The following is a 27,088-nucleotide window of genomic DNA, read 5'->3' as shown; positions in this document are numbered from 1 at the left end:
TTTATTTGGTTTTATGTCACTTTTATTTTAGCAGTGAACTCACTTTAACACTTTAAATTATATTCTGACAAGCAGAATGTTTGATTCACAAATGTAGGAAAATGGATGTTTACAAAACACTGAAATATTTATATTATATATACATTTTATATATTATCTTTTTGAGTGGGAGGAGAAGCAAATATTCCTTTTAAACACAAAATATATTTATAAATACACACACATGCATATGCATGCGTGTTTCAGTATATTCATAAATATACTGAACAACGAATTGACTCATCACATTATATCATCAATGTGATGTCACAATAATGTGCAGTCTTCCATGCTCTTGCTTAAAGACCTATGCAGTAAAAAGATTATTAAAACTAGAGCTGTGTTAAGGTATTTCATAATATAATGCAGTATGAAGTATGTGGCAATATATATATTCTGGAGGCAAGAAGATTACTTCTCTGTGCATGGTTTGCATTTAGAACTTAGCATCTTTTTTGATTAGCTTTTTCTTAATTAGGCATATAGGTCATTTAAAGCTATGCATCTTCCAACCAATATTGCATATATTATTACTGGAGATTTTTGGTTGGGGATCACAAGTCGGCAATCTGTGAAATATTTAGTATAATACAATTCCTGTAATGATATATACAAATGCAGAATAACGTATCACTTATTTTCTACACGTATTGATATGGATTTAAAGACATACACATATATAAATATTTCTTTTATATATATATATATATATATATATATATATATATATATATATATATATATATATATATATATATATATATAATATATATATAATATATATATATGGACACAGATATATATATATAGACAAGTATGTCTTTTTGCGGAGCCTAGAATGAAACAGCAAAACATTTCAATTTATAGTGCAGTGTTGCTGTACTGTGGACTGGTTAATGAAGTTAAAGAGTCTAAGAAATGAAATTTATTCTGCACTAGAAATTTTGTATTGGGCTGTTCTCTTCTTTTATTACATTATCCATACAAATACCCACTCAGAGCTATTTACTTAAAACATGATTACCCATCTTTGTCATGTAAACTATATATATAAGTATATATACATGTGTATCTATTCCTGCAGAGGTTGTTTCTGCATACTTTGCATACAACATATTTCACAGGATCTTGTTTGCTCTTTTCATTCGAGATATAATTTTTTGCATCAGAGATGGTCATATCCTCTCATCAATAACCTACGATGTTTCAGCCATGTAACAGTTCAGAGAATTAGGCACTCTTTGAGCAGGCTAGATGGAGGGTTTGATTTTTGGCTTCGGAACTATAGATCTGGGAGCCATGGGATGGATCCTGGATGTTAAAGGAAGAACAGATCAAGGGTTTTTCACACAGTGATTTTATTCTCCAGAGCAGTGAGCCTTTTGGATACAGCTTCAAGTGAGGCAGGAGTTAAGGAAACAACTGAATGGTACAAAATAAAGCATTATTGGCAAGGTTAGAGGCGAAAGAGCAACAACTTAGGGCATGGATGCTCAATCTGTGGCCCTTCAGCTGTTGCGGAACTACAGATGCCTTTGTCTTTGGGAGACATGCATTTAACTGTCAGCTTTGCAATGCCTCATGGGACTTGTAGTTCCCCTAACAGTTGGAGGGCCACAGGTTAAGCGCCCATGGATTAGGACAAAGATTCTTCCAATCCCTGCACTGTATTCCACTCACCCAACGAATAAAATTCAAAGTATTAACAATAATTTACAAAGCCATCCACAACTCTGCCCCCAGCTACATCACTTACCTAGTCTCAAAATACCAACCAAGCTGCTCTCTTCGGTCCTTCCAAGACCTCCTGCTCTCTAGCTCCCTTGTCACCACCTCACATGCTTGCCTCCAGGATTTCTCCAGAGATTCTCCCATCCTTAGGAACTTCCTACCCCAATCTTTCCGATTGTCCCCTAATCTATTCATCTTTAGACAATCCCTGAAAACCCTTCTATTTAAAGAAGCTTATCCTGCTTCTAACTAATACACTGTTTTACTTTCTCCATCAGCTCATCCCCCACAGCTATTACCTTTTGTATCAATTGGCCCTCCCCCCTAGATTGTAAGCTCTACGGAGCAGGGTCCTCTGATTCCTCTTGTACCAAATTGTAATGTACCTGTAATGCCTGCCTTCGTTTTGTTGATCACTGCGCAAACTGTTGGTGCCAAATAAATCCTGTATAATAATAATAATAAGTATAATAATTTTGTAACCCTTTTACACATTTCCTTTTAAAGTTCCTCTCGGTTTATCCAAACTGCATAGGTAGATTTAATCTTATGATATTGAAACAATCAAGATCTTTAGAAGGTGGCGGGATATTGAGTTTCTAGCTCACCTGCCGACCCTCATTTACAGGAAACCCACACTCATTTAACTAATCAGTGAGTTGGAATCAGTGAGGATCCTGCTTTATTTTTCCAGTAGAGGACACATGAGATTGTGAGCTGGGATTTCTTTGTCTCTGTAATATCGTTGCTGACTGACCTCCTGATATAAAGCCCAATCCTAATCAAAAATTTTTTTTTTTTAATTCTATATTTTTTTTTCAATTTTTTTTTTTTTAATACATATAGACAAACACAATTCAGTTGCATGTGTATCACAGAATATATCTTAACACAGATTGATTCTATTTTCGGCAGATATATATAAGGTCTTAAAAAAATCAAATTTTCTTTGGTTTATTTATTTTAACATTCATATAACTTTTACCTTCGTGTCTCACTTGTGCACAGGTATGGTTATTAGATATAAAAAGAGAAAAAAAAATCATTTTTTAAACTGCACAATGACAAAGGTCCCAACACCTTTTTTTTTTTATTGTTGGTTGTTTCCAGGGCTTTTTTTCTCAGAGAATAGGTGCAGGAACTCAACCTTGCCCGCCACACACACATACCTGCCAAATGGCATCAAATAGTAGCTCCTCCCTCTGCATACAACCCCCTTCCTCCACTGCCCTCATCTTCTCCCCCCTCCTTAAAAAGCTCCACCATCTGTCATATGTTTTACCTTTGTTGCAATATCAAGCTGAAACATCTATCTGGCTGTAGTACCTCCCAGCATACTATACTATACTACACTGACTTGCAAAGGAGATCATGCAGTAGGAGCGTCAACAACTGGTCACCAGGGAAAAAATGGAGACCACAGAGGGTACAGCCTACCACGCACCGTCTCCTGCCCATGACTGCACTGATCCCTGGGCACGTGTTCTGTATCTCCCTGGTTCCTGTCCGGCACTCAGTGGGATCTGCGCAGGAGATCTGACCTGTGGGAGCTACTGGGAGATAAGCTATCACTTGTAAATGTAGAAGCTGGACTTCAGTGTTACCAAGTGATAGTGGTGAGCAGGGAGCAGACAACCTGAGCCAGAGGCAGTGGAACTGAGTTCCCTCTAGTTTTTGCTGCTACAATACAGACTCTCCTATAGTACAGACCCACCCCTTCAGTGCAGACCCCCCTACAGTACAGACCCCCTACAGTGCAGACTCCCTACAGTGCAGACCCGCTCTCCTACAGTATAGCCCCCCTACAGTGTAGGGCCCCCTCCTACAACACAGACCCCCTACAGTGCAGACCCCCTCCTTCAGACCCATAATGTAGCTCAGCTGAGATGATCAGTGACAGCGCGGGACATGCACAGTCTGCACGTGTAGACATAACGGAGGAGGGGGAGGCGGCTTCACTCTGCTCGGCTGTGTGAGAGAGCCTAGACTTATCATAATCACCCCCCCCTCCCCTTGGCCTGCGCCCCTGACGGGCACAGATCTCACCAACTGCTTGGCTGATCAACAAAGAATGGTGCAAGCACAATGCTTTCACCACACTTCTAAACATATAAATGGAGTAGATGCTGCTCCTAATAAACAAAAGGGGCACAACAAGCCCTTTTGTTAACTTTGAGCAATCAGTTCTCTGTTCTGCTCTGTTTAGTCTTTTTTTAAAAAACATAACTACTGTATAGTCTGTTCTTGTTATAGTTTAAAAAGGATATTTTTCCTTGTTAATGACTGGATGAGCTCTTCCACCTTGGTCTGGAACTTCACAATTGCCTCACATTCACAGGGGTTCTCTTCTGCGCATGCAAAAGAAAAAGGTAAGACAATCATATCAGCTAAATACAAATGCATCATGCATTTCTATTGCCAACATACATTTTTTCCTACTTCATTGACACATACCCACACAAATCTTCATCTGAAGTTTCTTGCCAATTTCCTTCATGGCCTTGAAATCAGCTGTGTAGAAATAATGTTCACCCACAGGTTCTGAGGCAATCATCCTCAGCTCATCCTCCACAGCATTGCCCACACCGACAGCATACATCTTGTAACCTGTGCAACATTTATAGATGCTCGTTAGTTCTAAATAGTTGTTCAACTTCTGAGACGTAATACATTTAATTGGCCTGCATTCTATACAACCAAATTTGTTGTAAGCAATTATTACAACACCAACACCTTATGCAACATTATTTAATAGTGATAGTAAACCAGTTCTTTAAGTGTATGTACATCAGTACCCCCAACTCACCATTTATATGCCGCATGTATTGCTCCCACTCTAAACATGCAACATGCAAGCATGGATTTTTTTTAAAAGGTCAGAGAAACACAAATCTCTATGGTCCAAATCATATTCAGTTGGCAGTGGCAGTCCGGCTGGTAGGTTAGCTTCAGTGCTCATTCACACCAGTGCATGCGCCTTTTTTTTTGTCCATGTTTCTTATGTATAGGGCAGCCCATTAAAATTATTAAGCTCCCTAAATACAAAAATGCGAAAAAAAAAAAACAGGCATGCTCAGTCACACCTCCTGGTGTGAACTGGGCCTCAGTTTTTGGGCAGTAGCGCTATTAGGTAAACTATTTCCTACCTGAACCCTTAATGCTAAAAGTAAACTATATTGATTTTGTGCCACCTACAGGAAAATTGGACACTAGAAGCAAAACAACCTCAAAAACCTTCTGGTCAGACAGTATAACTCCTCCCACCCCCACTCCCATGATGTACCGGTCTCATGCTAGTGTCCTTGGAGAATGGTCATCCTTTTTGTTTGACAATAGTAACAACTTTTTTTCTTTTTCCATCTAAAATTAAACATCTTTGTTCACTGCAGAGACAGGAGAACTCCTTGGTTGCCATACCCAGACCTGAGGTAGATACAGGCCAGGCTTGTAATGTGACCTTAGGCACTAAGTTTTAGTAGTAGAACTCTCAAGGCACTTTGTGACCTATGTTAGTTAGCTACTGGGTACTCTTAAAGTTTAGGGCTCTGATACACCATCCAGTGAAAGCCTGTTTCTGAAGATTCCTTTGGCATATGCCCACCAAAAGTGTGAAGACTGTCTGGACTGTGAATAGCTCACTGTTCTTCACTGGTGTTTAATGCTGCTGCCACTGTAGCTTCAGAATACTCTCTAGAGCATTGGTATGGTAATTGCAGGGGGTTGTCCCCCCTTTCCCTTTCTTTATAGGGAGCCTGGGAGACAGTTTTTATGATGTTGCAAGTGCCTGAGCATGTGCTCTTGTGATTTCCCTAGGAGGCTGAAGCTTGCCGTATAGTGCTATGACACAATGTATGCAAGGTCAGGCAGGTCCTGCCTAGGACCCAGTAACAGCAGGGGTAGTTTACAGCTTTGCACCTTTTGGATTTGATTCAGAAGTTCTTTGGAGCCTTCCCTAACTCTGTCTGGCATAGCTGCTTCCTCAGCAATATCCAGGGAGGAATATTCCACAGCTGTCAAGTCTATGCTACAAATAACTGCTTTGATTACTCACCCAGAATGCAGGGACTGCAAGCATTTTTCTATGCTTTCTCCTCTCCGCTTTGATATGTATGTCTGCAGCTGCAGTTGTTTCTGCACATTCAGCTGAGGGTAATGAAGAGTCCTACATATCCATTATGTGCCTAACAAGACTCCGTTTGATGACATATCTCCTAAGCTTGAGATAGCATCTCGGTTCTTATTGGCACACAGCATACCTACCTAGTACTGGAGCATCTTGCTTCCAAGTTCTCTATCCTGTCCTTTAAGAGCCCACAGCTCATCAAAACCTTCCCAGTATGTTTGCTGAAGCAAACCGTTTTGTATGGTGGTCCTTTCCTGACACACTGATTTCCTCTCACAAGAGTATTGCTGAGCAATACCCTACCAAAAAGGTGTTTGAACCCTTCCCATAGTGGACCTGGCCATTTCTTGTCTGAAGAAAACCCTGACCATTCCTGTTGACCACATTGAAGTATTTAAAGACCCATATAGTGGATGCAACCTAACACAACCTAACTGTAACAATGACAAGCCTCCATCCCTGATATGTATACAACAAAAGGATGAAATAAATGAGACTTTATATGAGGCAAGTCACTGAATGCATACCTTATTCAATTAATTTATAAAATGAAAATTTCTGGCAAATGTATTACATTATACTGTGTCGTGTATTTCAGACACCCTCTATAATGTGATTTGTTATTAATAAATCATTTTATAAATGAATTGAATAAGGTATGCATTTAGTGACTTGCCTCAAATAAAGTCCCATTTCTTTCCTCCTCTTGTTGTATTTAAAGACACAGTCAATGAAAGTCTGCAAATCCTTTCCAAGTCCCTTTTCCCTGGCAGACTTTGCTCCACAACCTGCCATTGAGGTTATTGCCATTAGCCATTATGGTTCCAAACACCTGGATTGATCTTAACTGTTCCTTCAGTTTTACAACAGTTTGAACTCGTGCCTATTGCCCCACACTATTGTGTTGATGGGCTTCTGGATATCATATGTCTCATATCCAGAATGAATTCTTCTTTCTGTGTATATAAGGAGGGCTCTTTGGCTAAACTGACGAGCTTCCGAACAGCAGTGCAACAAATCCTTACTGCACATGCTTTTTGATGTAGAATGCCTCTTTGGTGCTCCTCTAGACAACTTTATTAAATATGTCACTAAAGAGTACCATCTTTGACCTAGTGTAGCCCTACCACCATAAGGGCCGCTGGTAACAGCTGGATCTTCCCTAACAGAACAGAGGCTTCCAGTCACCCACACACAATTCCATCACTCAAAATGAAGCTGTAATGAACCAGTCTAGGGGTTGTCTTTTTTTTTGTTGGTAATTTATTGCTCAAAGAACATAAACTGGAGAGGAGATCAAGGCATATGATAATCCAAGATGCTCAGAGCTTGCTAATTAGAGGACAATCTTCTCCTTGGGCAATATGGGCATCTGGTTACCAGAGATCTGAGAGTGGGTCTTTGCTCACAAGTCCCCAGGACAGCTGCCACTTCCCAGCTTCCTCTAGACATGGTCCAGTGAGACCTCTTCAGACCAGATCCCCTGTGGTGAGGTTCTGCAACCATCTCTTAGCAAAGTCCATCGAGGCCCTCAGCTCTGACACTGATGAGTCCTTTAGAGCTGCTGTACAGTCCAAGGGATGCCTGAGAGCAGCAGTCCCTCTGGCTCTGGAGCCCTCCTGGGGAAAAGGAACTGAGCTGTCCCGTGTTTCAGACTATTTATCTCCATTCCAGACCCTTTCTGGACACCACTTTCCAAAGATTGGCTGGGACCTGATGAATATTTAGGCTGGTAAAAGATTCTCCCAGAGGCAGGCAAAGCAATCAAACCAATCAAAGCAATCTCCCAGCCTGTGAAACCCTGAACAGACCAGGCCAAACAATTGCTGCACCCTTGAGTACAAAAGGAGCCAAAAGCTAAATTTACCTAGCATCCTACACTAGAAGGGTGCTGCACCAGCAAAAAAGCTAAAACTCAAGCTGGAAAACCTTCTTCCTCTGACACTAAGACACAACTATTACAAGACCTCCATGTCATGTTTCCTATACCAGAAATGGAGACACAGGTCCCACCCTTCTGCCTTATGATCACTCTTACTATTGCTTTTGTATGAAACTCAAGCATGTTGGCAATGGCAGGGGATATACTGGCTAGCTAACAGCTTTTTTTGTTGCCATATCCTATTCTCGTGTAGGTGGCAGATCAATCCAGATGTCTAAGAATTCTTGGTGACCCTCCATGAACTCTACCAAAAGAATTTTTACGGTAAGTCAAAAATTCTGTTTAATATGTTCTGACTATATCATATAAAGAAAATATGTACAGAACCCCTTTAATAATTGCCTACAACACTATTTTATATGTTATTACACAGGATTCTGACAACCTTCATCCTTTTCAGTTTAAAAACCTGTAAATCTTTTAAAATAGAAAAGGTAAAGTATATCTGAAACCATTTTTTTCCATTAAGATAGAGTAGTGGAGGGTTAAAATTGCTGCCACCTGTGTTTCATTAGAGAGACTTCCCATTATGACCTGTCCTGTAGACTCAACAGAAAGTAAGAGGATATCTACTTAGATAGTTGTAACGGAAACAGGTGGAAGATTAGAAGTTTTCTCCTCTTTCCCTGTTTTGAACAGTCATAGCCCTTGTACACACGGTCAGAGAATCCGTCGGAATGTGTCCTATCGGACCGTGTCATCGGACAATCCGACTGTGTGTGGTATGCATCGGACTGATTCCGTCGGAATATCCGTCGGACCCAATCTTCCAACATGTGGGAAATATTTCCCGACCAACTGGGCCGATCGGACATACTATGATCATGTGTAGAGAATTTTGATCGGACCAAGTGCCACGCATGCTCAGATCAAATTCCTACATCAAAGCTATTGGCTACTAGCCTGAATGTAGTCCCATCGTAACGAAATGACGTCATCACGTTCTGAAAGATCGGATTTTTTCGCCAACTTTGTTCGACCGTGTGCATGCAACAATTTCGGACAAGATCCGATGGACAAAATCCGACGGGCAAAATCCGACGGATTTGGTTGTGGAAATCTCCGACCGTGTGTACAGGGGCATAGAGAGTGAATGTTCACAACAGAGACACAGACAGCAATAACAACCTGTCAGGGGTTGCAACCCTTCTCCACTCTGTCCAAATCTAAAAAAAAAAAAAAAAAAATTGAAATCTTTATCATCTTGAGAGTAGTCCGCAAAGATCAATAGCTTTTCACCCTCTAGTTGCAATGATTTGGCGTTACGGAAAGATTGCAATATGGCTACCCTATCCAAATAATAGAGATAGCGTGCAATGATGGGGCGTGGGGAGCACCTTTCATTTGATGGGGCTCTTATGCACTGTGCTCTTTCCACTGTGCATGGGTTTGCGAGCCAGAGGGATGATGGTATGCGCCTGGAGCAGAGGTCATCCAGAGATTCCGAGTTGACAGACTTAGGTAGACCAATGATGCACAAGTTATTTCTGCAAGAGCGATTTTCTAAATCATCCAGTTTTTCTAGGATGTATTGCTGGGTTTGGAAGGTTTTATAAGCCGCAGCCTGCGAGGTCTGATTCTCTTTTTCTAGCTCAGAGATGCGATTCTCTGCCTCAGAGATCCTGCCTGCCTGCTCTTTAATCTCCCTCCTGAGCTGATCAATACCAGCATTTACAGCTCTGTCCATGGCTGCTGTGGTCGTTAATGAGAGCAGGGCAGTCACTGCCTGTGCCATCCTTCCATACTGCTCTTCTAGAGGGTCAGGGGCAGCAGGAACTGGCTGGGCTAGAAGTACGCTGTTACACACAGCTGCGCCGTTGGCTTGCTTGCTGAGAGCAGAGGGACAGAGCCTCTGGAGCCACGGGCTGTGTGGCGGTGGAGCCACCTGTAATGAGGAACTATTCCTTGCTCTGGGAGAGCGGAGAGAGAGTGGGGAGCATAAGGGAAGCAAGAGAGGACCCGGGGCTGTGCCTGAGAAAGGGAGCCATTCTGTTTCACAGTGTCCTCGCCGGAGCCGCTGTCTCTCGCTGCGTTTACATGTGGCGCGGGAACCGGAAGTGATATTTATCATTTAAAGTCTAGCCCTAACAGTAATACTAATCTACCCTCTAAATTAATATTTAAAGTGTTAATAAAATAAAATAAAAAAATACATTTAAATAAAAAAAAAACAGACATGTAATACTCACCTGCTCTGTGCGGTGGTATTGTACAGATTGCCCCCGATCCTCAATTTCTTTGTGGGTCCCCATAGAAAGCCTCTAGACTTACATAGTGGGACTTAGCCTGTCCCTACTTCCTGCTTGCTGCATTTGATTGACTGCAGCAGGAGCCAATGGCTGGATCTATTCTACCCTCTCTTCCCCTTCACACAGGGAAGGGGGGGTGGCAGAGAAATATAAATTGCTTTTACCACTTTAATTAAACTAATCCCTTCTAAGATATGGTCTTCATTTTTACTGGGAGTAATGGCAGCAGCATTGCCTGTCCCAAAAAGTAACACTACCAATATGCTGTGGCTAAAAAAGGCAATCTGCAGTCCCAGCTGCTTGGATACATAAGCATGCCTGTGTATTACACTGAGAACTTTAGCACATACCACAGCCAATATAATTAGAACTAACAAACTTTGGGCCAGTTGTGCTTTCAGATATTCTCTGTGCTTATATCTATACTATTCTTAATCCAGTAATATCTGTCACTAACTGTTAACTTTGCTATTCTTCCAACTTTCTTATCCTCCAACATGAAACTGATTTTGATTCCTGATTTGTTTCTCATCACATGGCATGTGTAATTAACTTTACTTCTAAAACTTGCACAGTACTGTGCCTGTACTGTAAGTAGCTGACCGGTAACTTAAAGCGGACCTTCAGTAATTCTTTCAGCTTTCCATCTATTAAATCTTCTGCCCTTGTTGTTTTAACTTTGGATAGTAAATTCTTTTTTTTTCTTGCAATAAATACCTTATGCAGCCCACTTCCTGTTCCTTGTCTGGTCATTAGTCTAGGCTTATGTCTTCATGCACAGCTCTCTCTTTCTTACTCTCATGAGAATTTGCCAGGACGGGAGGGGAATGAGTCATTAGAGGGCCAATGAGAGCTGCAGAGCTTCAGAACTGGGGATGTGCCTCTGTGTGTCTGTGTAAATCCAGGAAGTGAAACAGGCAGTAGCTTTAGCTGCCCACAGCAAAAATGGGTGCAGCCAGACTCAGTGAATGGAGATTTGTGCAGCATATTTGGAAAGTACAGAATCACAGTATATATAAAATAATATGGCATGTGGTTTGAGGGAAGCTTCAGAATGGCAAAGATGTTTTTATTACAAATTATTTTTCTGTTGATGACCTATGGTCATTGTTTGCCTGTGCTTGCTGCTCTCTGTGCAGTACCTGAACGTTGTATAATGGTTTTATCATTGCTGATATTTGACTGTTTAATTATGTTGCTAGTTACCATTTTGATACTCTTGCTACTTCACTGACTATCACAATCTTATAATGACAGTCTATGGACTCATTCGCATGGGAGTTGTGACTCATTCACCATAATGGGATATTTTTTTTCAGCACATCTAGATTTTATGTGCTGTGTGCAGGCAGTCGATTCACGTCCATTAGGAAGCAGCAGCTGCACAGACACAGCTTCCATTCCTAATGGGACATACATGTAGGTGTGTGGCCCTGAACGTAGACAGTCCTAAAGGATGTAAATAAGAGATCTTCATTCGTAAAATCAGTTTCTATTCAGGTTAAATTATATTACTAAATTCATTTTTTCTTGTATAAGCCTGCAGGAATAATCAATGATGTTTGATTATTAAGTCATATGCAAAAAAGGTATATTGGTTTATTTTTTTCTGCTAAACACTGCAGCTAAAGATATCAGAAGTCGTAGGTGTTGCTGTAAAATATACAAATGCTTCTTACCTAGTTGCTTTGCTTTCAGAGCAGCATCATTGATGTAGTCCTGGGAACGACCATCAGTAAAGACAATGCCAACTTTGGATACACCAGGTCTTCCTCCATTGGAGGTGGTAAATGTGTTGTCAATCATATAGTTGATGGCTTGGCCAGTCATGGTGCCTTTTTCCATGTAAGCCATCTTTTTAACTGCAGATTTGATATCTTTCTTACTGTTAAATCTGCCCAATGGGAATTCCTGCCTTACCGAACTAGAATATTGAACTACACCGACATGTGCCTTGGTATCTCCAACATCCAAGGATTCCACAACTTGGTTGATAAATTGCTTGACAAGTTCAAAATTTTCTGGGCGCACACTCTTGGATCCATCAATTAGAAACACAAGATCAATAGCTGATGCACCACATGCTAAGTAGGAAAGACAAAATATATTGTCATTGTTATGTTCTGATAAAGGTAGAGGCTTTACAGTGCAAAATGGAAAATGACTCTTTGGGCACATGATCAAGACTAAGTAAAATATAGGTTGTACTCTGAAATTTACCATTGCACGTCTTGCCATCTTCATTTAATGTGTATCCATCCCTGCAGGCACAAGTGTAAGATCCAGGAGTGCTAACGCAGATCTGCTGACAGTCATGATCTCCAGTGGAACAGAGGTCAGCCATTTCTGGGCAAAAATAGAGAAGCTAAGTGAACACATTTTTAGCACCCTACATAATGTGCAAGCTAAGGCAAATACTAGCTAACCTACCACAGAATGCTTCTTTGAACTTCTTGCTAAGCTTCTCAATTACACTGTAACTCTCCACATAGTCTACATGGTCATCCAGGGGCTCACTGGCAATCTGACGAAGAGTGGTCATATCAACACGTCCTACTCCAATAGCAAACAGCTCCAAACCACTCTCACGAGCCCTAGCAGAGACATCCTTTACACCATCTTGAGGTCGGCCATCTGTTACCACAATGGCTACCTAAAACATAAGAAAATTATCAAAGTGAATGCTTGAGGCTTTGCTTTACATTGGGCCCAGTTGCAACATATCTTACCAAAGGCACATGGAGGATAGTCCATCTGTTAAGAATGATTCCAGATGGAGCTTACACCTCTAATCTGGAATGTGGGACCCCTATCATTAGAGGGTATTTATCTGCAAAGTCGTTTCAGCACCACAAGATGGGGTCATGGCCTTCCTCATGTCCACAAGGACTTATATGTTCACTAGGAGCTTCCTAACTTTTCCCAGCTACTGGACTATGATGTAAATCAGGGTTCCATTCATGCTAAGGATGTTTTATCAGTCACTGTAGTCTTCTGCCATTGTCCCAGACATACAAAGCGTTGTTTAAAATCTTATTGATGCATTTCCTCTCCCCCTGCATTTGCTTGCCTGGCCTGCTATGATATGCCTTGGGAATTTTAGAGCTCATACAGCTGCAAAGCCCTTCTCGCTACACCCGCTCTTTAGGGAATTTCTCTATGCTGAGTGGAAAAGCGGGGAAGGGTTCTGGGCCCCCACCTGACACGATGCCTGGGTGTTTTCACTTAAAGCCCTGTCCCTCTCTCTTATCTGCCTTTGCAGTTCATACTTGTAGATCTTTTGACTCTTACTTCCACTCAGAACATAGGTCCAGAAGCTGGAGATCTGCTAATACCTTTGGTATGGTTCTAGCATAAAGGTGCACCCTCACTTCTACAAATGAAGGGACTATTTGCAGAAATAGATGGGTCACTGAGTGTTAGGCTTCCTGGACTTTGGATGCCCATAATATGCCCTCTAGCTCACAGACTAATTACTTGGGGACACCATCTATTTGAGCTGCCTTGCACCATGCGCCCGTTGCTACTACACATAAGTGGCCCTTTTTACCAGGCCTCCTGGGTTCCATGCACTATGATACCTGCCACGTACCCGTCTTAGTAGGAACTTACCCTTGGGAGTTTTTACCCAGAAAAATATTCCCTCTCCTCCTGTGAAAAGTTCTGTATGTTTGGATCACCCTTTTCCTCAATATTCCCTTTCTCTAAGGGACCTGTCTGTATTAGAGTCTGGTGGAAACACTACTCCTTCCTCTAGGAAAATCTCAGTGCCATTCAAGGTTACATGAAACTTGTACTTGTACTTGTATTTTTTGACACTGGAATTTATGTCTGTCCTTGTGCTTTTTCTTGGTATTCTCATTTGTGACACTTAGGTGACCTTTTTTTGAAGCATTTGGTTTAGTGGAATCTTCCCTAGCAGTTAATATTCTCTTGGTGGGGAAGCTTGTCCTTTTAACATTGGCTCTCCTTGTCTTGTTGACCTTCAGTTTTTTCATTATCTCTTGGTATCCTAAAGATTAGACTTAAGAATAGATGTACAAGTGTCCCTACAGATAATATAGTCCCTCACATGAACTCTAAGTCTGTTGTTGTCTATGGATTAGCGCCTTTCCTCAATCATGAGAGAACTCCTGTATTAGCGCTGTCCTCAAGGGGTCCCGCTATGAGTAGATTTTTTTTTACCTTGATTCAATTTGACATAAACTTAGTAAACTTAGTAAGACCTTTACCACCCTGAATGGCTTGTTGTACCTTTGGATTGTCGGCAGACACCTCACACTTCAACCCTGTTGAGAACACTACCTGTGGAAAGGCACACATTCACAGGACCTCATGGATTTTTATTATTTGAAGTCCTCTCTTGCAACTATGGCTGATTCGCAGCCTCTAGGGGAGGTTCCTTCAAATATCTTTCCTTGTCCTGTTCTTAATCGGGTATTTTTCATAGGACTTAGGACTCAGGTTTCTTCCCATTATGACTGTGGAAGCTTCACTGGGTCGGGGAGGGTCAGAAGACTTACAGCCCCATGTTCTAAATCAGGTAAACAGGGCCTGCAGTGAGTTGTTTCCTGTCTGGTTCTTGTGACACTGTCAGGTGTCCTTGCGAATGGATCTGCACGTCTTACTGACTTTGCTGCACCGATATGGAGTAGTTGTCTTCCCACTCATGTCTATTTTGGTGCAGGGTTCTTCTTGCACCCTTTTAGTCCCTTTGCTTGTCAGTCCCTCTCTGAGTAAAGATGGTTCCTTTGTGGTTTTCTCCAATTCCTTATACCATTAAACCATTAGGGTATTTTTTTAGATGGTTCATTATTTTTATGATCTCATATGAGATTGAATGGCTGTCTTATGGCTTAGCTGTTAACCACCCCTATACTTAGATTGCTTTTGGATGTACCAAAAGTCTAAGCATTTCTATATTCCTGTGTCCCTCAATGGGCAATAAATAAAAAAAAATGTTTGCTTCCCGTGGCTCTTTTTCACAGGTTCCACCCTTGTGTTTGTTGACCGTATGTACAGTTCCTCACAAAAATAAAGCATGGTGGCTGGCCACTAACTTTTTTCTCTGTTTGCCAGTGTCCAAACTTCCTGTAGGCAGCAGCATAAAACCCAAATGTCTAAGAATTTCTATTTTTTATGTGCCCCTTAATAGACTTTAAGAAAATTATTTGACTGTTAATAGAAAAATACTGTTTTTTACCTACACTGCCAACTGAATCTGCATCAAAGAGATGAGAGGGGTATGTTCAAACTTCCTAAAGCCTTTGGCACTATGAGATTTATCAAAATGTCCTGGTAAACTTTTTAAATTCTTCAATCATTGGGATTTTATGTTTGTTCTTAAGCTGACAAGCAAGCTGGCTGGTTCATTGCCAGCTGTGCAAATCATCTTGCTGTGTGAGTACTTTGACAATAAGATCCAGTAGTGGAAAACATAGACTGGGCCATTTTGACTGCCTAAGGCATCTGGAAGTAGTTTGGAATGAAGTGGAGTTTTATTCATAAAAGTGTTTTATATAAAGAAAAGGCTCCAAATTCCCACCAAAGAGCTGCTTCTAAGCACAGGCTAGTAGCAATTGGTTTAGTTCATTAAATTAGTGATACAAGTGGTATTTATGGAGATTATAAGCCCTGCATGCAGATAGTAGAAGTAGGATTTTTTTTTTTTTTTTTTTTAAATAATCAGATCAGATTATATTTTTTACTTTCTGATCTTTAGAACTATCTAGTACACAGAAACCATACATATGCCAAAATGTGTCTTGCTCTGGCTACCACTTGCAGAAATTGCCATGGCAGTTTAGCTGTAAATATTTAGATGTTCTATGTCTCTAACCTGCTTAAAATTCATTTTATTCATTAAAATGTGAAATATATAGGTACAGTTTAATCTCCTAAAAGCTTTCATTGTATGATTTTAACGTGAATTTTCTCTATCAGAAACCCATTATCTCAAGACCTTTCTTTAGAATGGCCTTACAGTCTCCTTTTTTGATAAGTACAAGTGCAAGTGTAGGCAAACATCTTAATACAGATTTGAAATACATATATTCACTTTGTCCAGCCAAATTTGTAACCCATATACCCCTGAAGAATGCTATACAAGGTCCTGATTGATTACCTTTCTCTAAAGCAGTACAGCTTGGTCAAGACTGTGACTGTATAGCCAAAAAAAAGAAAAACAGCAACTAACTGATAAGGTCTGGTGCTGTCTTGTCTGATCTTCAAGCTTCATTGGTTAGAATCATGGCACTATGCAATTTATTTAGGCACTTTTATTCCCAATCTAATTGCTGATGTTCAGGAGGCTAAGACAAAGCAGGCTGGAGTGAATGCACAAAAATATTTAAGCACTTAAGCAAATACAAAACTGGATTTAGTAAAGGTAATGTACCTGTATATCTCCCTACACTTAACAGTTTAATACTTTTTTGGATACAAATGCATTAACCTGTACTGGCATCAGAGCCTGGCCATAGTGTTTGGGAAAAAGGTGAAACATGGTTAAATTATTAGTAGACATTCAACAAACATCTGCAGATAAATCAATCTATTTAAAATGTCTGCAACAAGAATATTCACCTGCAGTAATCAATTGGTAAATGTCACATTCACTGCTTTATAAATAGGCCCCAAAATCTAGGCTTTTCCTTTTATTTGTACCTGTGGCCTCACTAGTAACACACTTCCTGTCTTAGGGTGGCTCCACTTTATGGAGGAGCAATGGAGCCACCCCTGGACAGCAGTGTTGTCAAACTGTGGAGAGTGTTAAGCTGGGCATACATAAGTCACTGATCAAAAAAACTGACCACATTTCCCCATCCACATATGAGGTGTGGATGGGGAAGCAGGAACTTTGATATCAGAATACACTGATAAGCGCTGCAATCAATTGGATGTAGGACTAATCGAATACAAATCTTCCAACAAGCCCATTTGTGAGAAGTCGATCATTAGATTGACTTCTCATGAACAGGAACAATCATAGATGGATTGAATATGGACCGGCCCAAGTGGAATCAGCCCAGCGTTGATCCATATGTGGCCAACTTGATGCACAAGCAAATTCAGATGAATTTGACTAACCTAAAATAAAGCTTAGCTTGTTTATGCAGCTACAGCAGCATTTTTTTTACTTTTGAGAAAAGAGTTTTACATAAATGTGTAACCTGGACTGTAGCTGACAATTGTTGTGGAACTTCTTCCTTTGTTGCTGCTGTATTCTCAGAAATAATACTAGTACCTCGAGCCATGCCAGAAAGGCAGAGGGAGATTAGGGAAGTAAACAAGTGGATAAGGAGCTGGTGTAGTGAGGAGGGGGTTTGGGTTCCTGGAGAACTGGGCCGACTTCTCAGTCGGTTACCAGCTCTATAGAAGGGAGGGACTACACCTAAATGAGGGGGGTGAAGATCGGCTGGGAGTGAAGATGGACGAAACGTTAGAGGAGCTTTTAAACTAGGCAATGAGGGGGAGGGTCCAGAGGTAGAGGTAGTCAGCATGGAACATATTCCATAGGGTAGTATTGGGGACATTAGTGGTAGGTTGACTAAAGCACCAACACGTAAGTATAGTAACTAGTTCTATTTGCAACCTCAGAACACCCAATAAGGAGACAGTATGTGACCAGTCTAAACTATGTGGCATGTTCACCAATGCCAGGAGTCTGGCGGACAAGATGGGAGAACTAGAGCTACTGTTGTTCAAGGATTTAGATTTTGTAGACATTTCAGAGACCTGGTTCAACAGCTCTCATGATTGGCTGGCAACCAATCAAGGGTATTCCATATATCGCAGGGATAGGAGAGGATAAAAAAGGGGGAGGGGTATGCCTGTATTTCAAAAATTATGTACAAGTGAATGAGAGCAATAACATCACTAAGGGAGCAAGGGAGGAGGTGGAATCCTTATGGGTAGAACTGCAAAGGCATGAAATTAATGGGAAAATAATAATGGAAGTATGCTATAGGCCCCCTAACCAGAAGGAGGAGGCGGAGGTGGACCCCCTATCACAATTTGGATTAGCGGCAAGGATGGGAAGTGTCATAATTGGAGATTTTAATTATCCAGATATAGATTGGGTGGAAGGAACCACACATTCATCTAAGGCTCGCCAGTTCCAAAATGTCTTGCTGGACAATTTCATGGGTCAGATGGTAAACGCACCAACTAGAAGCAAAGCGTTACTAGACCTACTGATTACCAACAATACAGACTTGATCACCAATGTAGAAATATGGGGCAATTTAGGAAACAGCGATCACAGGTCAATTCGTTTCAGTATAAATCACACTAATAGGAAACATAAGGGAAATAGGAATTAGGAAACAAAGACACTGAATTTCAAAAGAGCCAACTTCCCTAAACTATGAGCCTTGCTAGAAGATACAAATTGGGATAAAATCTTAGGAACAAAGAACACGGAGGAGAGATGGGTTCGCTTTAAGAGCATATTAAATAAGGGCATTAGCCAGTGCATCCCATTGGGTAATAAATTTAAAAGAGCGAACAAAAGTCCTAGATGGCTTAATGCCAATGTAAAAATGCATATAAAAGCAAAAGAGAAGGCTTTTAAAAAATACAAAGCTGAGGGATCATCATCAACATCATTCCAACTTTACAAAGAATGCAACAAGAAATGTAAGGGTGCAATCATGGTGGCTAAGATGGAAGACAAAAGGAACATAGAGGAGGAGAAAAGAAATCCCAAGAAAGTACATAAATAGTACGATAGGGAGGTCAGATTATATTGGTCCCATATAGAATGATAAAGGGAATCCGGTTACTAACGATGGGGAGATGGCAAAAGTATTGAATTCATTCTTCTCCTCAGACTTCACAAGGGAATTGGGGGATTTCAATAACCAAAACTGCAATGTTTATCCTCATGACACGTCACAGGAAGCACCCTCATGGCTAACAGAGGACAGAATTTGAAAAAGACTTGAAAAACGTAACATTAATAAGTGACTGGGACCAGATGGCTTTCATCCAAGGGTCCTTAAGGAACTCAGTCAAGTAATCGCCAGACCATTGTTCCTAATTTTTACAGTCTACTGACTGGAATGGTACCAGCTGATTGGAGAAAAGCCAATGTAGCACCAATATTTAAAAAAGGGCCAAGATACATCCCTGGGAATTATAGACCAGTTAGCCTAACATCAATTGTATGCAAGCCCTTGGAGGGGATGATATGGGACTATATACAAGATTTTAGTGAGTGTGTCATTACCAGCAGCTCCGGCCAATCACAGCGACAGAGCCTGCGATACCTGGAAATAACTCCGGGAGCAATGTCAGCTGCTGGAGCGGTGTGCCAGGACGGCCGCAGTGGCTTCGATTTCAGATAAGCTTTGCATACTAGCTCCTTATGCCTTTGCCTTGCAGTTTTTTTTTTGTCCTAGGGTTTACAACCACTTTAACTGACGCAAGGAGAGAAAAAGTTGATGAGAGAAAAGGAGAGTGGACAAAAGGAGGAAAAAAGAGACTGAACTGCTGGCTGAACAGAACTCTGCCATAGCTGACCACATATGGGAGAGACTGCCCATAGCTCAATGTGAAGTGTGATTTGGATGCCTGGTGTGATCAGACTGTAGTAGAAAATACCCCCACTTTTAAGGAAGAAAAATATGAACTGTCTCAGCATTATTGAAAGAGAGAGACCAAAGCAACTTACATCCCTGTCTGATTTCGGCTTGACTTTTACTGAATCAGAGCATACAGTATGTCTAGAGACTCAGAAGATGGTGCCCTGGATCTGGTAAAAAACTAACAAGTTCATCTGTTGTCTACTGGGAACTATTGGGCTTTCTTCACAGGTCCCAACTTTGATAGCCAATTTTTGTTTTCATCAGTCACTGGCCAGCGGAATGAAACTAGGACTTTAACTACAAGTTATGACTGTCTTTATATACTATTGATAGGCAAATGCAGTTCACTTCCTCTTTTTATTTTTTTGTTTTTCTGCATAGAATTTCCTAGAATTTTCATGTCTTTACAGTGGGTCCTGACTTTTGTCCTGGGCTTTTTTATTTTTTATAGTTATTTTTAACCATTAACAGTTTGTGTTTCTTTTCTGTGCAGATCCAAATGTCAGCCTGTTATCATACACAGGATTAAATAAAATACCTTGCGCAGATTTTTTTTTTTATAACTTTTCTTTTGTTTTACTTTATCTCCAGAGAGACAAGTCCATTCCTTTTACTAATTACTAATTTGTGAATCTCAAATAAAAGTAAGGTATGTCATTTAGTTTACAATTTGTGTATAGCTAACTCACAGCTATTTCTGACAAAGGTTTGTGTGTTTCAAAAGCCAGTTACACTATACCTGAAAAGGGGCCCACTCCCATCCCTTTGCACGTCCAACTGATAATACCTGTCATAGCTTTCTGTGTAAGCTTTATCTTAGCTACATTCCTTAAACTGAATGCTCTAGAGCTCAGTAAATATTAAACAAAGAAGCATACAGGACGTAACACTACTTAGTCTTGATATGTTCAAATACCATACTGATACAGGAGAATGGTTTGTAGATATCACAATTATGTAGCACGCTGACATCTGTAACATTAAAGGCATTGGTGTTAGCTTGCTATCAATGCATTATCATTTTTGCATGGTATTAATGTTCATGACAAATTCGAGGAGCCCTTTACTGAGAGAATAAACAAGACTATCATTGCTGATCTTTCATTATGAAAAAAGCTGTTTGCCTGGCCATGTCAATCCAATGTATATACAATTTTCCTAGTCTGATTTAGAATAGGTATGCAGATATGGAGGTTTGACTTTATTTGCTCCAGCTCAGAAACTGAGAGACTAATGAAACCATCGAATAAGCAAGACAGCCAGGTAACTAGAATTTTCACAAGTGGTCACCGGTAACAGTCTTCTTATTTTTTGTTAGTACAGGTTTAAACTAGTAATGCAGATAATGAGGCACCATACAGACCAAATGTTAACTCAGTTGTTCAACAATGTCACTGTATTGGGAAGCAAATATTGTAAATAAGTAGTCCCTGTAAAAAATAAAAATAAAAGTCCTTGTATTCAGAAATTAAATTAGATAATTTTTTTGATGTTTTACTCCTATATACATATGTTCAGAATACACATAAAATCCACTGATGCTTATGGCTGTTACATATACATACCACTTGCATTTCCAAAGTGGAAACCAATGCATTAGTTCATTTATGAATTTATGAAATAAGGCACAATTAAAGGGATTTACCGGATATAAATATATACCATTTTAACCACTTCCCGACCAGCGCACGACGATGTACGTCGACAGAATGGCACGGGCAGGCATATTGGCGTACATGTACGTCCAATATTCGTTGCCGCCGTGCCATCGGGAGCGCGCCGCCGGCGGCGCGCTCCCGCGCTGGTCGGGACCCCCGTGAGTCCGGTCGCGGGACCCGCGGACTCGATCGCCGTGAGCATCCCCGCGATCGTTTCACGGAGCGGCCGAATGGAGGAAATGCTGTATAAACAAAATTTTTCCATTCTGCCTAGCAACTAGTGACGCTGATCTCTGCTCCATGTGATTGGAGCAGAGATCAGTGTACACTAAATGAAAGCCCAACCCCCCCACAGTTAGTAACACACCCCTAGGAATACTTAACCCCTACACTGCCACCCACTGGTTAACCCTTTCACTGCCAGTGTCATTTACACAGGAATCACTGCATTTATATAGCAGTGATTACTCACTTGGTCCCAAAAATGTGTCAAAAATGTCCGATGGGTCCCCCACAATGTCGCAGTCACAATAAAAATTGCAGATCGCCGCCATTACTAGTAAAAAAAAAAATAATAAAAAATTATTAATAAAAATGCTATAAAACTATCCCTATTTTGTAAACGCTATAACTTTTGCGCAAACCAATCAATAATCGCTTATTGCAATTTTTTTTACCAAAAATATGTAGAAGAATATGTATCGGCCTAAACTGAGGGAAAAAAATGTTTTTTTATATATTTTTGGGGGATATTTATTATTACAAAAAGTAAAAAATAATGCGTTTTTTTCAAAATTATCGCTCTATTTTTGTTTATAGCGCAAAAAATAAAAACCGCAGGGGTGATCAAATACCACCAAAAGAAAGCTCTATTTGTGGGAAAAAAAGGACGTTAATTTTGTTTGGGAGCCACGTCGCACGACCGCGCAATTGTCAGTTAAAGCGACGCAGTGCCGAATCGCAAAAAGTGGTCTGGTCTTTGACCAGCAAATTGGTCCGGTCTGAAAGTGGTTAAAGTGTATCTCCAAGAACAACTTTTATTTTAGCTTAGAGTGATAGAGTGGGGAATGGTTAATTTTTTTTTTTAATGCTGTCTATGCCCTCGTTGGGGAGATTCCCTTATCTATTTGTACTGATGAACATTGTCATCAGGAATGAAAGTGAGGAGAAATACAATATGTTAGAGTTGTCCCCAGAACAAAAGATAAGGGTAAATCTTTCTATGGCGGGCCTGTTTCAGGGACAACTGCTAAGAGGGGAATTCACCTTGGGAGATTTGTTAGAATGTTCAGTGGCATCTTTGTGACAGGAGGTGAAGGGAAATTTCTCCAATAGTACAAACACAGCAAAAAGAAAAGAATAATAACATGGCAGATGTTTCTACCTTTCCCTACTATATCCAAAACGAAAAATAATTTTGTTTATACATACCATTTTGATGCTGAGTGTGAGACTGTGACCTGTGGTGTATATACAGTGATGTATATGGTTTCATCTAAACATTCTCTAAAGTGTGAGATTGGACTTTGTATGGCAAGGATCTGAAAAGGTTAAGCTCTCACATTAACGAGTGGATCCCGGATTCTTACACTTCCTCCTAACTTGCAGATATAGTTGTCAAGCTTTACCTTTCCTTGTTGAGCTTTGTTGTTATAAAAAGAGATCATTTCTGCAAATTCCTCTTTTTCCTAAGCTGAATGAGAAGAAATTTATAGCTCCTAATTTATTCTTTATTAGGAGCTCTTACCAGGAGTGAAGAATGATCTTTCAAGGTTTTGATCATATGGAAATGAACGATTAGATTTCCATTCATGCAAGAAAAATTTAATCCGTTATTTAAAAAAAAATGTATGATGAAAATCCTAATTTTACAGTGATATTTCAGATGTTAAATATCCTTTTGAAATTATATTAATATAGAAATGTGTGCCCACCATCACACATCATACAAAAAAGGTAGACCTTGTTTTTTTTTTCACTTGTTTGTATTGCATGGAGACAAGTAATTTTGTACTGGCCATCTTGTAACGGACACTATAGGGACAATTAAAATTACAAGTGTGATTCATTTTCACCTAACCTGGGAATCAGATTTTTTTATGAGATTATACTTGGGTCTTCTGATAGAATAAAGGGTTTGTTAATATTGTTGTGGTAGATTAACATATGCACTGCTCACCTTCTTGACACCTGATGATCTGAGACGTGCCCCTTCACCTTCAGTAAAAGCCTGGTTGATGGCATATTGAATGGCAAGGCCTGTCATTGTACCGGTGGACAGAGGCTGGACTTTTTTGACTGCCTGAAGCAACGCAGCTTTAGTTTTGTGGGTTTTGAGGGAGAACTCATTTTTGACAGAGCTGGCATAATTGAGGACTCCGACTCTTGTGGCATTCACACCGACATCCAGAGACTCGATGACCTGAGATAAGAAGTCTTTGACTTGTTCAAATTCAGAAGGCCGTACACTACGTGAGCTGTCTATGATGAATACCAGGTCAGTGGGATGAGTCCTGCAGTTTGAGCCTTTGTTGGATGAGAGGCAAGAATAAGCAAGAGATTGTTATTCAATTTAACAGACACTCATATACTCTTTTACATGTCATTCATCATTTTTTTGCTGTCTACAGTAATTAAGAAGACACATCATTAAATGAACAGTGACTACAAGTTAAGGCATATCTTTGTGAGATGGACACAGCAACAAAGCTACTTTTCATAAAATTACCAGTAAAACATTCAGTCATGGTTTGCAGGATACAAGACTGATGATCATGATCTCCCATTAACTGGGACAAGATCACACTGAAGAATACAAATTTTAAAGGCTAAAGCACGGAAGTAGCAGTTTTAGATTCGCAGTGATAAATATTTTTAAAAGAAAGGTCAAATCAATATGTTTGTACCGTGAAGGAATTTAATCAGTACAATGCTTCATTTGTTATTTTACTGTGTTTTGTATGGCGGTGGCCATTGCTAAAAGGCAGCATAGTCCAAACAGGCTGTTTTTGTTTGAAAACCTGATCTCCGTATTGGGTTCCAAAAATCTGACATACAACTTACAACTTGATGTGGCTCTTTATTAAAATACATTAGGAAACTATTTCTTAACATGTCATGACTAAAAATATTGTATATTTTTTCAGTTACAGATTTCATATTTTGGACAGTATTTATCGGTCTCATGCACTATAAACATGTGTATACTTAGTGATTGAAAAATAACATGAAAATTATACTATTTCTCTAGGAACCTAAAATTAGTATTAATTGACTCGTTTCACATAATACTACTGTCGATACTCTACAGAAGTATTCTTCAAATAAAATTGCCTGTTGTATTATTTGTTATGAGAAGAAAGATATCAGAAACAACAGATGTAAATGATTAAAATCAATACTTTTTTATCTATTAAACTAGAATGCAAGATCAATGTAAATTATGACCACACTAAATCTATGGAAAGTTCAAACAAGCAGAATATTTGACAGAAGCCACTGAGGATTTGAGGATTCTGACATAACCATACACCACACCAAGCTCCGTGTGCTCATTAAAACACATTGATCAAACTGTTAGCACAAGCTTAGTGTATTGCATTATCATTATTAAAAAACGCCCTAAACTCAAAGGTTAGAAACATCTATAATCAAAAAAAGCAAGCAACAACATTTTTAATAATAGTAGTAAGGCACAACATAATTATGAACATATGGATTAATAATAAAAACATATTACATAATTATAAAAATGTTTACTCTTTCACTACTCAGACAGTTTTCATTTGATAGAGATTAACCTATATTAAGTGTCTAATGCTACTAGGCCAAAAGCAAACAAGACTAATGTCAAAAAAATAAAAATAAATGTAAAATGAAAAAAAAAATGTTTTTATTTCAGGCGTAAAAAAATAACATGGACAATTTAGTAACACAGTATGAAAAGCTGTCATTTGAGGTAATCCATGAATTCAGCTTTCATTGGCTGCTAAACGCATCTTATTTTGTAAATTTACAGTAGTTTAGGTACACAGAAATAGAAAGGGGATTCATGCAGTATATGTACTTTAGATATTTTCTCCTTATACCATCAAGAACAACTTTAACGTAAACCTGTAGCTGTAGTGTGGTCATGTGCAAAAATAACAATGTAGATAGTTAGTAGGTAACAGACATTACTGCCATATAGTCACTGGGGCTTTTCGGAAAACCTAAATGTCTGGCTATGGGTGGAAATAATCATACCCCATTCTGCTCCAACAAGAGAGTGGTTTCACCAGTGCAACAGGCATGAGCATTGTCACATGGGGAGGAATGAGATTTGTGTAGAGCTTTTAAAATAGTGGCTTTCCGAAATTAAGTGACTAAGGAGATGTGCTGTTATAATCAGGGTGTGCTGTAGTGCCTTAGTGTGTCTGCTGGGTCATGCAGTTTTGTTTATTGTGAATATGCAAACTACAGGTTTACTTTAAATCAGTCTTAAATGATGTTTTCTAATGTTAAAGCTGTTTAGAGATTTGTTTATATATTTATAAAAAGTATGTCACGGCTTCTGAAACCATAGAAAACCTGCTATGTCTATAGATGTCCCCATTTTTTACAGCTAGACACATGATGAAGACATGTGGCCAGAGATATAGAACATGGTTTATTTTTTTATTTAAGAATAATGGTTGGATGACAACATAAACAAAATATTTTTTCATACAAAAGGTTTTTGTTTATCAGAATGACAGCATTATGTTGATCATATATTGGCAAATATAGAAACAACAAGTAAACCAGAGCATCAGGTACACCTAATCTATGTACCTTCATATATGGGCAGGTACTGTAATTACATGTTAATCGTGACACACCTTATACTTTATTCACCATGATAAATTGCACTGTTCAAACTGTAGAAATCAATAGAAACTGGCCAAAAAGCATTTACTAATCTGATTTCAGAAAACTGAAATTTGATTGCTTATTATGTCTAAAGCTGGCCATGCATTATACAACTTTCTTATTTAATTTCCTTTAGATTTACCTTCAACTATGTAGTGCAAGGACCTGTCTGCATACAAATTGAAGGTGTTTAGGTATATGGTTTTGCTGAATCTAAAGGAAAATTGTACAAGAACATTTTATAATATTTGGCCAGTCTTTGCTTTTCACATTGCTGATTAAACTGCCTTCCATTACAAGGCTGCTTATCTCTTGTTAATTCTATAAAATAAAATGTGTTGCAATTTACTTTGTGTAAAAATTCTAACTTTGCTAAAATATCTAACTAAAATCATAATAAATGATAAAAAATCATAATAAATTATCTATCTATCTATCTATCTATCTATCTATCTATCTATCTATCTATCTATCTATCTATCTATCTATCTATCTATCTATCTATCTATCTATCTATCGATCTATCTATCTATCTAGACTGTTAGAAATACCCCTTCCGCCTTTCCAAAGTATTTGATAGGAGTTCTTTAACACACTTAAATTAACAGTGCTCAGGTTTTAAGAATAGTATTCTGGGTCTTTTACAATACATTGTCTACAAGTTTGTGCTAAGGCCATTCAAAAAGAAATAGGGACTTACCCCTTTGCTGCTGTGGTGGTGCTCCCACTGCAACATAGGCATAGCAGCTGAAGAGCAGAAGAGCGGAGAGTAGACAGGTCTTCATGATGTCCAGAGGGGAATCAGAAAGCAAAGTGAGGATGAAGGAATGGGTAATTTGTGTTCAAGGTATCTTACTTACGTCCCT

General features: G+C 39.5%; 1 protein-coding gene across 1 annotated transcript; it reads right to left on the bottom strand.

Annotated features, from left to right (window-relative positions):
• On the bottom strand, window positions 1–27,088 carry MATN1 (matrilin 1). The gene is made up of 8 exons (XM_077481756.1): window positions 26,923–27,088; window positions 23,512–23,858; window positions 12,515–12,737; window positions 12,305–12,430; window positions 11,764–12,168; window positions 4,225–4,377; window positions 4,038–4,118; window positions 1–1,437 (listed from the first exon to the last, which is right to left on the bottom strand). Exons 1-8 carry the CDS (start codon window positions 27,005–27,007, stop codon window positions 1,385–1,387), a joined length of 1,473 nt encoding a protein of 490 aa, XP_077337882.1. The 5' UTR covers window positions 27,008–27,088; the 3' UTR covers window positions 1–1,384.

Source organism: Lithobates pipiens, unplaced genomic scaffold, assembly GCF_037356315.1.
Source record: "Lithobates pipiens isolate NorthernLeopardFrog02 unplaced genomic scaffold, aLitPip1_a1.2 Scaffold_16, whole genome shotgun sequence".
NCBI classification, from domain to species: domain Eukaryota; kingdom Metazoa; phylum Chordata; class Amphibia; order Anura; family Ranidae; genus Lithobates; species Lithobates pipiens.
Note: the sequence above shows the minus strand (reverse complement) of the source record. Positions and strands in the feature narration are given on the sequence as shown.